The sequence below is a fragment of the Sphaerodactylus townsendi genome, linkage group LG02 (assembly GCF_021028975.2).
Source record: "Sphaerodactylus townsendi isolate TG3544 linkage group LG02, MPM_Stown_v2.3, whole genome shotgun sequence".
Classification (NCBI taxonomy): Eukaryota; Metazoa; Chordata; class Lepidosauria; order Squamata; family Sphaerodactylidae; genus Sphaerodactylus; species Sphaerodactylus townsendi.
Window position 1 is genome coordinate 11,472,494 of NC_059426.1, and position 12,564 is coordinate 11,485,057.

A 12,564-nucleotide genomic window follows, 5' to 3' on the forward strand; every position below is an offset into this window, starting at 1 on the left:
AGCTGTTTACTCCCCTTGCATGCCACTCCGCACTCACTCCCCTCCCTTGCATGCCACCCCTCCCTCCCCTCCCTCCACTAGGATGGGTGGGCCAGGGCCAGATGCCGGGCCCTATCCCCTCCCCTTGCATGCCACTCCTCACTCCCTCCCCTCCCTTGCATGCCACCACTCCCTCCCTCCCCTCCCTCCCCTTGCATGCCACTCCTTCTCCTCCCTCTCCCCCTCCCTCCGCTATGGTGGGTGGGTCATGTCCAAATGCTGGGCCCTCCCCTCCCCTCCCTTGCATGCCACTCCCTCCCATGCCACTCAGATGTTCAAAGATGTTACCTACGATCTTCTGAAATAAAAGCTTTAGAACAAAATCTACAGTTTCTGTTGTTTCCAGATCCGAGGTCTGACAGTAAGCTGATTCTCCCTGACAGTGGATGGCAAACAGGTGGAAGGGAGGGCTATAAATGGACTGTTGTCTTCATGTTGGAGCACCTCCAACTCGGGATTGTGCAAAAGGATCACTGGTTTAGCGATTTTTGAGAATTCCGGGTTGAGGGGAATAAAACAGGTCAAACTCATTTTGGGAACAGGATCTGTACAAGTGCGCGCGCACACACACACTGAGAGAGATGGTTTATATAACATCCTCCACCAGTTATATGAGGCCTGTTCAGAATCCACCTTGGAGTAAACAACGCTTAACATTTTGCTTCAGCTCTGTGTTCAGATTTCTGACTGGCTCCAGATCTGTTCATCGATTTACAAAATTTTCAAATGCCGCCTCTCTGCCCTTGCCTATTTCTACAGTACACCTCCTACTGCATTGGTTGTCGGACGTCCCATCCTGTTGATTTGTCGATGTACTCTGTGTAATCAGCCTTTATTCCCAGTGAGAATGGCCACGATAAATACATTAAATCAATAAAAATAAAAAAATAAATATTGAACTTGATGGACCTTGATTGTCAGATTCAGTATCAGGGAGCTTCATGCCCTAAGCAGCCCAACTGCGGCAAAGTATCTGTCTGCTTGAAGTATCTAACTGGAATTAAAGCAATACTAAAATGCTAATAATAACGCTGCTGCTTTTCTGATATTCCAGAAAACTAGCGAAATCTACCTTGGTCCTGATCCTCGTCTTTGGAGTGCACTACATCATCTTTGTGTGCCTGCCTCACACCTTCACAGGGTTAGGCTGGGAGATCCGAATGCATTGTGAACTCTTCTTCAACTCCTTCCAGGTGAGCGAATCGTGCTGTCTGTCCTACTGATCCATGCCATTGGATTATCCAAAGGGGAGATTTGGCCCTGGACTTTGGCAGATATATACAGGCCCACTCAGAGGTCCAGAGAAGACAATCATAGCTTTTGAGGTCCCTACCCATAATACAAGTGAAAAATAGCGACACAAGAATTGACTTGACTAAATAAAATGACTTAACTTAGCAACACAAGAAAATAAGGCACCCCAGAAGAAGAGAAACATAATTTGGAATGAACAAATGTCTATAGAGTTGAGGCTCCTTTTGAGCTTGAGACCCAAGTCAAATGACTGGCAACTGCCCAAAGATGGAGGGGTCATACAACATGACATCACTTCTGGAAGGTTCTGGTGATTCCTAGAGCAACCTGATGTTACGTCCAGTTTCCACATGATGTACTTCCATGTGATCACCACTATCTTTAAGAGTGCAATGTCAACATTAGCCCAAATAAACTCAAAAATAAGACTAATATATAAGATTAGACACAGCCAGAGTGCAACGTGTGTATTTTTTAGTTTATTTGTACTTCCATGTGATGACAGCATTTTTTTAAAAAAATTCTCACCTCCCAAGATCTTGGCAGCAAGAAGAGTGGGTTGCTGGTGGCAGGTCTCCCACTATGGCCATGCTGGCAGGGGCTGATGGGATTTGTAGTCCATGAACATCTGGAGATCTGCAGGCTGCAGACCCCTGCGCTATAGCTTATAGCTTGAGAACTGGCAACCCTACCGCCTCCAGCAGCTTGGCCTTGAGACAGACAGTCATACCAGAAAGTGAAGGGGTGTCAAGTCTGAGGTCTGAAGTCAATAAGAAGACTCTGAGTGATTAGCCAGAAGTCTTTATTGGACCCAGCTAGTACCTGACTTTGGCAAAGCCAGTTCTGCTGGGCTTTGGAAACACAGTTACATTTATCCCTCAAGCTTCCCACCATAAAACCCCCTCTATGGGCGATTCCGCACATGAGTAAAATAAGTTCGACCCATTTCCCTGAGAAGGGTACTGACCTAGGTTGAAGCCATTGTTGTTCCCCACTGCAACCAGCTTGATCCCATCTCGGAGGGTGGAATCATCCTGTGCCTCTTCGCCGCTCCGTTCCGATTGGCTACTGTTCTACGGCCATGTTCTGTCTATCCCCACACACGTTATAAAAAAAACTGCCACAGGAATGGAGGGACAAAGGTGGCATTTTTTAATTGGCCAGCTGTACGGATGCCCGAAACACTCAGCTGTGATTGGCTGAATGGGGGACTCCTGGCACCAGAGATTCCGCACTTTACTGGAATCGAGCTGAGTTCGAGCGTGGTTCCCTGAAAAAGTAGTCGTTCCCAACTGGAGTCGGAAATCTGACCGTTACACGGGGCGAAGCTGGTACAAAACCACTTTGATCCCAGTGGTTGTGCGGAGCACTTAGGCCGAACGAAGCTCGAATTTAGGTCAATAACACAAGTGTGGAATCGACCTAAGTTTCCCATGGAATGTGAGGATAGCAGAACTGAAAGAAGGAGGCTTGGGAGTCGAGCATCTCAAGGGCAGCACAGTGATAGTGGTCAGCCTGCTGGTGCCAGGGTTGCTTCTAGTTTAGCTACAGTTGCAAGCGTCAAAGGAAAATGAAAGCACGGGAAAGGATCCATTAACGTAGTAAAGGTAAAGACACTTCCCCCTCCACCCCCTCAGGTATGAGTCCTCGCTCCTCGCCCCAGTCCTTGATGTCAGGTTCCTTCCTGACAGGGGGCCACTTTGGTATGCGTCCAAAACACCCAAACAACAACCTCATGGTGTTTTTTAAATGCTTTTGTGACATAAAAAGACTAACTGACACTAATTGGCAATTGACTATATCAAGAAATGTTCTATTCCAAGAATCTGCAATATACATAGAAATCACTGGTATCCAAGGAGTGCGTAGCTGAAACCACTCTGGGAGACTGCAGAGAGAGGGGGGGGGGGGCATACAAATCGCATTCATTCCCTGTGGGGTTTCCTCTTTGAGTGTAGCTTCTTTTCAGTTTTGCTATGTATAAGGCAGACAAGCAATTCCAATGCTAATTCATCTTCCACTCCTCAAACACACACACGCACGCACGCACGCACGCACGCACACACACACACACAGGCACACATCCCAACTCTTCAGGCATGCTCTTCTATTTTTTTTAGCAGTGGCGTAGGAGGTTAAGAGCTCGTGTATCTAATCTGAAGGAACCGGGTTTGATTCCCAGCTCTGCCGCCTGAGCTGTGGAGGCTTCTCTGGGGAATTCAGATTAGCCTGTGCACTCCCACACACACCAGCTGGGTAACCTTGGGCTAGTCACAGCTTCTCGGAGCTCTCTCAGCCCCACCCACCTCACAGGGTGTTTGTTGTGAGGGGGGAAGGAGATTGTAAGCCCCTTTGAGTCTCCTGCAGGAGAGAAAGGGGGGATATAAATCCAAACTACTCCTCCTCCTCCTCCTCCTCCTCCTCCTCTTCCTCCTCCTCCTCCTCCTCCTCTTCTTCTTCTTCTTTTCTTTTTCTTTTTCTTTTTCTTTTTCTTTTTCTTCTTCTTCTTCTTTTTCTTCTTCTTCTTCTTCTTCTTCTTCTTCTTCTTCTTCTTCTTCTTCTTCTTCTTCTTCTTCTTCCATTCTATAGCATCCTTCTGTTGCTTTCTTTTGTCAACGTAGTTGTAAAGCCACTCCCTGGGAGGGGAACCAGAGCCCGGGGCAAAATGGCTCCCAGGCCTGTCTGTCACACACCCTGTGAGGCTGCACACACACAAACCCACGCCTGCTAAAAAACAGCCTTTATTAAAGTGTAGTGCCTATTAAGGTATAGTGCGAGGGGGCCTGTGTGTAGTCTGGGCTTCTGAGGCACTCATGCCCAGCCAGGCAGGGGGGCGTGTCTATGTGGGGGGCCATTTTGCCCCCCCATGTGACCTACAGTGGGGGCGCCCGGGACAAATGTCATTGCTGGGAGGGGAGTTTATAACCTCCCCTCGATCACGAAGGCTGCTTGTGCAGGGAGCTGGTCTGCACTGAGTTCAGCGTTGTAAGGAGAGCTGTTTGTCTGGCTGAAAGGAGCTCCGTTCTGGAGTAGTGCTGGGATTTGGAAAGTGCCAGTCACACAATCCAGCAGTGAAGGAGTTAATTGTTGCATGCTAATTAGTTGGTGAGGTCAGAAGTCAGTCACCAGGTAATTGATACCTATTGGTTAAGCCGACTGGCATGAGATACGTGCAGTCGTACACGTAGGCATTAGATAAACATGCTGTTTTACACTCTGACGTGCACAGTAGCAGTTCTTTGTTAGCAATGTGATAGTCTAAGCTAGTGATGGCGAACCTTTTCGAGACCGAGCGCTGAAACTGCAACCCAAAAGCCACTTATGTATCGCAAAGTGCCAACATGACTATTTAACCTGAATACTGAGGTTTTAGTATAGAAAAAACGGTTGGCTCCGAGGCGTGCGTTACTCAGGAGTAAGCTTGGTGGTAGTCTGTGGCTTTGCTTTGAAGCAACTGTGCAACCTATCGAACGGGTGAATCACAACCCTAGGAGGGTTTACTCAGAAGCAAGCCCTGTTGCCAGCAACCGAGCTTACTCCCAGGTAAAGGATCACGCTTTAGTTCTTCCCATGAAAATCAGTAGGGTTTAACGGCGCTTAACAGGGTTGCCTACACTGGCCCTTTCCCCACTTTCCTTAAGCCCCGCGCTACGCTCCTCAAAAGTAAAAGCGGGGTCCAGCTACTTCCCAGCTTCAGAGGCGGTGAAACGCCCAGCAGCCCGGCAGCTGCTCTCTCTCCCGCCCTCGGCAGCGGAATTCCTGGCGCACTTTTGAAATGAAGCCTTTTGACGACTTGGCGCGGAAGTCTTGAGGGTTGAAGCCGAAGTCTTGGCAAGTGCTTGGCGCCAGGAATTAGCATACGCCCGGGAATTGCCCGCAGCAACTCTCGGGCAAAGGTGAGTGGGGAAAGGGCCACTGCTTCCCCAAAACTAGGTCTTAGGTTAAATGCTAATAATCTCCCTGAAATAATTACACTATTATCACATGACGAACTCTGTGCACGCGTGCCCACAGAGAGGGCTCTGAGTGCCATAGGTTCGCCACCACTGGTCTAAGCGGTAAGCTGGCGGATGAGCCGGCTAGTCATTTCTTGTTTTATCTCCCAAGTTACCTTACCCTTATTCTTAGTAAATCAGTAAACTTTATTTCAGTTAAAAGCAACTGTCTCTGCCTCCTTATTGCACTGACTCTGTTTTGCAAGTAGTATTTCCCAGCAGGTAGCCTAGCATGGCATAATGTTGCATTTGTATGCAGTCTGAAAGGTCATCCTGAAGCAAATGCTGAGCTTTGGGACGCTAAGAGCTGCTTTGAATTTTGAGGAGCCACACTCAGATTGCCCGCCCACTCCCTTCTGGGCCTCCCTTAATCAACGCTGAACCTTTCTGTTGGATTGTAAAGCTCCAAATGCCCCCTGCCCTTCAACACAAGCAAACCCAACAAGTGGAAAGCAGAGGCCTCCAAATCAGTATTATCTCAGGCGTGGGGCATCCTTGTTCTTTTACTTCCCTTTCTGCGAGGGATGCTGAACTCCAGGTAGGTCCTGAGGCTCCCCTGAAATTACAGCTCATGTCCAGACTACAGAAATCAGTTTCCCTGGAGACAATGGCCGCTTTGAAGGTTGAGCTCCGTGGCATTGTATTCCCATTAAGGTTGCTGTTTTCTCCAGGCTCCTGTCAGGATGTGGTTAGTGTGTGATCTGTCCTTGGGAGGTGGCCGCCAGCTGCTTCTGGCTTTCTGCCTAGGATGTGGATTTTTTGGCGTAGGAGGTTAAGAGCTCGTGTATCTAATCTGGAGGAAGCCTGAGCTGTGGAGGCTTATCTGGGGAATTCAGATTAGCCTGTACACTCCCAACACACGCCAGCTGGGTGACCTTGGGCTAGTCACAGCTTCTCGGAGCTCTCTCAGCCCCACCTACTTCACAGGGTGTTTGTTGTGAGTGGGGAAGGGCAAGGAGATTGTAAGCCCCTTTGAGTTTCCTGCAGGAGAGAAAGGGGGGATATCAATCCAAACTCCCCCTCCTCCTCCTCCTCCTCCTCCTCCTCCTCCTCCTCTTCTTCTTCTTCTTCTTCTTCTTCTTCTTCTTCTTCTTCTTCTTCTTCTTCTTCTTCTTCTTCTTCTTCTTCTTCTTCTTCTTCATCTCTACTTGCCTGTGTGAAACTATGCTTTGTTTATTCTGTATTGCTTTGGGTATTTGCTTTGTTTATTCTGTATTGGCGGGAACGTGAACTGCCACTGTGTAAATCTACTGTCAGAGGTCTGAGGCTCTCAGACCTTGCATTGCTTGTATCTGACTATGACTGCCAGTACAATAAAGAACTGAGAACGGTTACTTTGGCCTGGACTTTGCTAGTTCGTTACAGCTCCACCCCCAAATCACTAGGAGTTTCCCAACCTGGATCTGGCAACCTCAACCTCCCTTCCAGTGGCAATGGGGACCTAGCAACCCTAAACGGATGAGTCTTTAGCGCCCCTCCACTGAGGCCTGCTTCTGTGGGAATTTAGAGACATAGGTGAATAAAGGAGGCACAGATAATTAAGGCCTTTTCCACACAAAACGCTTACATCATTCCCAGCCCACAAATGAAACATTTCCTCTGTGATGTTCCACACTGGTTCCCCCCCTCCCTCCTGTCATTGGGTTTTCAGCCAACTTTGTCTCTGCTGTTTCTGAAAATACATTTACAGAATGTTTCTTGCCGAACATTTCCAAGCTGGCAATCATATTGAAATGTTCGTTCCCACCAAAACAGTGAACCATTTCCCATTCTTCAAGTGCGATCACCAAACTTCCCCTTTGGAGCTTGCTCCACCATTTGCGGGGGCTTCCCAATCTCTCTCCTCCTCCTTTTAATTTCCTGTTTTTGTGCATTTTATCTCCCCTCACCCCCCGTTTTTATGGACCATTCAACCAGTGAAGCTGTGTAGCATTGCTGTAGTGCATGGTCGAATCCCCACTTGAAAATTGCACATAGATCAAAACCTGTTCGTTGTGAAACCATGTCCTCTTCATCGGAGTTTCTCCCTCCCCACCGCAGCGAGCACACAGCAGACATACCCGGTTGCAGAACTCTTAGCAATCCCCACTACCAGGCGATCTCGCTTCACCTGTCTCCCCTGATTGGCTGGCGTGCCTTGATGGGGCGGGACCTTTTTCCTCTGCGGAAAAGTACCTTGTAGGGGTGTGATCAAAAAAACCAATGTGTAAAAGTTTAATGTTTATTTTTACTAATGTTTATGCTGCTTAAAGGGTTACCAGTTAATCGTTTGCCTGTGTAAACTGTTAACAATTCAAAGTTACACGTTTGACTGTTTAACGTCTTTCTGCGTCCCCTTCGGCTGGCCGATCACAAAAGCAAAAACAAAACAAAGGAAAGGCTGTGCATGCATCGCATCAGCGCCAGCAGTGCTGATTGGTTGCCCGAATTCTGCATCATGCTCCGTGGCAGGAAACGAGTCAGGGTTTCAACCCTTGTCCCTCCCCTCGGATCAGCTCTGAACAGTGTCAATGGGGTCTATGCCACTTACAGTCAGGTTCTACCGGGACGTGGGAGAACGGGGAGAACGAGTGCCAGAAATGGAATCTGCCGCAGAAGCAATGGGGAGGTCGTCCCTGAAACTTGGTTAGTTTGTGTTCTGAAACCTGGGTAAGAAGGTCTTGGGGATTCGACCCATGTGTGGGAAAAAGTGAAAAAAAAATTACAGTGGCCAGAAAAGGTTTCAAGGAGGGGAGTGCAGACAAACATGGAGAAAAATGATGGAATTAAAAACATCGTTTGAGTTGGAGTAAGTGTTGTGTGCAGAAAAGGGCTAAAACTGCAAAAACCTGGGGCACACTTTCACAGGCTTTGCAACCCGTGTTCGGGTCAGGACCAACAGGGTGGGAAACTCTGCTATTGAGCTCTGGAGTAGTTCCCCATTTCCTCCTCTGTGTCAACTGGTTAATGGAAGGCTGCCATTTTGTTTTAGCAATACTTAAATACAGTGTATGACTCATGTTTCGAGATGATGGTATTGACAAACCACCCAATCGTTTTTTTTTATTTTTCTGTAGGGATTTTTTGTTTCCATCATATACTGCTACTGCAATGGAGAGGTAAGCCACCGAGCTTAGGCACCAAGTTCTGCTTGACCAAGATCATCCGGTTCATTTCTTCCCAATCCTCTGCCTGCAAAATGGGAATGGCCGCAGCCCGTTCCACATGTACATTGGGAAGACTAATGGTCCTTCACCCATCCTCACTTTTATTGCCTGGTTGAGTTCCATAGGGAAAGGAGCCAAAAAGAGGACACATTGCTGCAGCATATTTGGATCTCCTTCTTCACAACTAGTCCTCTCAGTTGCTAAAAGGAAAGTCAGCATCATGGCCCTCCGGCTTCAAGGATATTATTGCAAAATACCTCAGCTATCCTAGGGGTCTCCAACATGGTGTACGTAAGCACCAAGGACCCTGCCAACACCTCCCTTGGTGCCCACCAAGAATTTTTAGAAAGAGGGTTGGGCTAGATCATAGGTGTCAAACTCGCGGCCCTCCAGATGTTATGGACTACAGTTCCCATCATCCCCTGCCCAGGGGCTAATGGGAACTGTAGTCCATAACATCTGGAGGGCCTCGAGTTTGACACCTGTGGGCTAGATGGAGCTCAGCAGGGTCTTTGATTTACCACTGATTGACTGTGCAGACCAAAATAGTGTTGTTGTTGCAGTGGTGATTACAACCACCATGTTTATTTTATTCTCTCTTCCCTTTCAATCTATGTGCTTGGGCTTCTTTTATGTTTGTGGCTTTGCTGCCTGTAGCAATCGTTCCAAGGTTGACTCTGCCTTCTGAGGCAGCCACTTTATAAGAAAGAAGGTCCTAGCTGACCTCCATGTGATGGCTGGAGATATGGTATTACAGTCCCTCCCCAAACCCTGGCCTCCTCAGACTCCACCCCTCAAATCTCCAGCAAAGACTGTACTATCTGAGACTTTTAAAGAAACAACAACTGAATGGAAAACTCTTGGTGTCCTTTTACCGCTGTGCTATAGAGAGTGTCTTAACCTACTGCATCTGTGTATGGTTCTCCAGTTGCACAGTGGCAGATAGGAAGGCGCTCCAAAGGGTGATCACTACTGCACAGAGGATTATCGGCTGCCCTCTCCCCTCCTTGGAAGAACTCTATAATCCCCGAAGCCTAAAGAAAGCCCAAAATATTCTGAGAGACCCGTCTCATCCCGCACACTCTCTTTTTGAACTGTTACCATCCGGCAGACGATACAGGTCTATCAAAACTAGGACAAAGAGGCTTAGAGACAGCTTCTACTCTAGAGCTGTGGCTATGCTGAACTCCGTGGCTTCGTGTTGATGTGTTTGGGGCTGTGGAGGGATGGGTGGAGGAAGGGGAAAGTGAGGATGGGGTATGAGTCTGAAATTGTGTGCATCGAGGAATGCTGCTTTAAATTTCGTTGTGCGTGCACAATGGCAATAAAATGCTTATGCTTATGCTTATTTCCCAACCCATAACTTCAACCCTACTTATAAGACCAGAGATTGGCATTCTTGTTTTGTTGTAGATATTTTGGAGGTTTGTAATATATTTGGTCATTGACTGTAAATAAAGTCTTCTTCTTCTTCTTCTTCTACTTATAAGACCCCCAAGCCTAAAGCCCTGCCACTCCAATTTTAAGGTCCCTTCCCTCCATCTCAGTCTGACCATTTCCTTTGGTTCGCTTTCCATAGGTGCAGACCGAGATCAAGAAAATATGGGCCAGGTGGAACTCGCCCGTCGACTGGAAAAGGACGGCTCCTTGTGGGAGTTACCGCTACGGCTCTGTCCTGACCAACATGACCCACAGCCCCAGCATCCAGTCCCACATGGTGGCCAGTTCCCATATGGTCTTGATAGCCAACCGGGCCAGCAAAAATATCGCCCTGCCCAACGACCCGCACGTGAATTTGCCCGGATATGTCAGCAGCAACTCCGAACAGGATGGCCCGCCTCACTGGATTCACGATCCACCCGATGAAGGGGAAGAGAAGCGGGCGGACGGCATTTGTCTCAAGGAGGCTCTGAGGCTCCAAGATGCTCACATGGGCCCTCTAGAGGAAGAGGAGGAGTTCAGCAAGGTGGAAGCAGAGGAGGCGCTTTAACAAGCCCCGGGCCTTGGATACGACGGTTGCGGTGATCTCCTGCCTAGGTGGCAACGCTCACATTTGAATCTGGGAAGTCTTTATCAACAAATCCCACTCAGTTCCCATGATGCTGCCTTACACAGAATCAGCCCATTGACTTCTCTGTTTTCCTCTGTGACGGGCAGCTGTTGTTAAAAGTGTCATGCTAATTCTCTTCCACAGCCCAGTACCCATGAATATCTCTGGAATGGAAAGACTGGCGGTTCAGTTAGAGGACCTTTTACATACAAAGGAGACGCTCTCTGCTGCTAAGCCGTGGGCCCTTAACAGATACATTATTTATCAATATGATAACTCTATCGATGCCAGAAACACTATTGAATTTGGAATTCATTGGATTTGGGGCAGAACAAAACACTTCTCTTTCTTTTTTGATATGATTTTTATACCATTTTCAGTAAAACGAAACATAACTGGATGTGTTCAGATAATTTTTAAAAAATACAGCTATCAGATATACTTTACTAATCTTATATTCCAATAGCAAAATCGGCAAATCCGAGGCTATTTAAATCTGGTGACTGGAGCTCTGAACAGGCAAATCAGGTCTTTCTAGAAACCTAAAAAAGGTCCCCATGTTTGCTAAAAAAAAAAAGTGAAATCTTTAAAGCAAAATTGAAACATTTGGGAGGGTTTGAAAAACCCCAACCTGATAAAAGGAGCCCCTTGAACGATGGATTCCCTCAGTGGCTGTTGCTAAGCAACCACAGAATCAGGCTGGGTTTCTTTTAGAAAAAGGCAGACAGAAGGCAGGTGCTTTCCAGACCTATTTTGACCGTTGAGGGAGGATTCATTGGAGCCAGGCCTGGAAAAAAAGTTGCCAACTACAGGTGTGGAAATTCCTAAAGATTTGGGATGGAGTCCGAGGAGGGCGGGGTTTGCGAAAAAAGAGAGGCCTTAGAGTCCATCCTCCAAAGCAGTCATGTTCTTGCTAAAGAACCTGACAGATTCTGTGCTCTGCAGTGGATCCATTGTAGCCAATGGGAAATTTCTGAGTGTGTAAGCACTGGCTGCACATTTTTCATGGTAGAGGCACCAGACTTTCAAGGTGGCTCCAGGAGGCCCTCCTGGTAATAGCATCCAGGCTTGGTGAACTTTGCTTCTGGGGGTGGGGGGGGGGCAGTTGAGAGAGTTCTGAGTGAACTCAGCCAGCAGGCTTAATAAGAACATAAGAACAAGCCAGCTGGATCAGACCAGAGGCCATCTAGTCCAGCTTTCTGCTACTCGCAGTGGCCCACCAGGTGCCTTTGGGAGCTCACATGCAGGATGTGAAAGCAATGGCCTTCTGCGGCTGTTGCTCCCTAGCACCTGGACTGTTAAGGCATTTGCAATCTCAGAACAAAGAGGATCAAGATTGGTAGCCATAAATCGACTTCTCCTCCATAAATCTATCCAAGCCCCTTTTAAAGCTATCCAGGTTAGTGGCCATCACCACCTCCTGTGGCAGCATATTCCAAACACCAATCACATGTTGTTGCGTGAAGAAGTGTTTCCTTTTATTAGTCCTAATTCTTCCCCCCAGCATTTTCAATGAATGCCCCCTGGTTCTAGTATTGTGAGAAAGAGAGAAAAATGTCTCTCTGTCAACATTTTCTACCCCATGCATAATTTGATAGACTTCAATCATATCCCCCCCTTCATGTGCAGGAGCGGGGAACAAAATAAGCCTTTTGGGGGCCCATAAAGTTAAACCCCAGGAGCAAAGTTCACCAAGCCTGGATGCTATTACCTGGAAGGCCTCCTGGAGGCACTTTGAAAGACTGGTGCCTCTATCTTCAGAAATGTGCAGGCTGCTTACACACTCAGAAATTCCCCATTGGCTACAATGGAGCCACTGCAGAGCACAGAATCTGCCAAAAAATACCCCCAAAAGCCCAAATACCTTGCATTCGGATTCGTTCATATTCAGGCATATATGGCCAAATTTGCCCAGATTCGGGCTGAATCCGGTGTTTGTTGTACCCGAATCTTCCAGCCTATTGGAGATCATCTAGTCTCACAAAAGGCGCATGTGAATTACCACGAGGCGGAGTTGCTGATTGTGGTGGGGATTGGAACGAGCCCAGCTGGCCCTGCCCAGACAAGGGTGGAACTGGAA

At 47.7% G+C, this 12,564-nt stretch overlaps 1 protein-coding gene across 1 annotated transcript in view; it reads left to right on the plus strand.

Moving 5' to 3' along the window:
- The window catches only part of PTH2R (parathyroid hormone 2 receptor), an 81,738-nt gene extending 70,415 nt beyond the window's left edge, over positions 1–11,323 (plus strand). Inside the window, exons 11-13 of the mRNA XM_048485636.1 lie at positions 1,094–1,232; positions 8,345–8,386; positions 10,014–11,323. Coding sequence (XP_048341593.1) covers positions 1,094–1,232; positions 8,345–8,386; positions 10,014–10,424 — 592 coding nt within the window. The 3' untranslated portion in view covers positions 10,425–11,323. The remainder of the gene's footprint in view (positions 1–1,093; positions 1,233–8,344; positions 8,387–10,013) is intronic.
- The last annotated feature ends 1,241 nt before the right edge of the window (positions 11,324–12,564 follow it).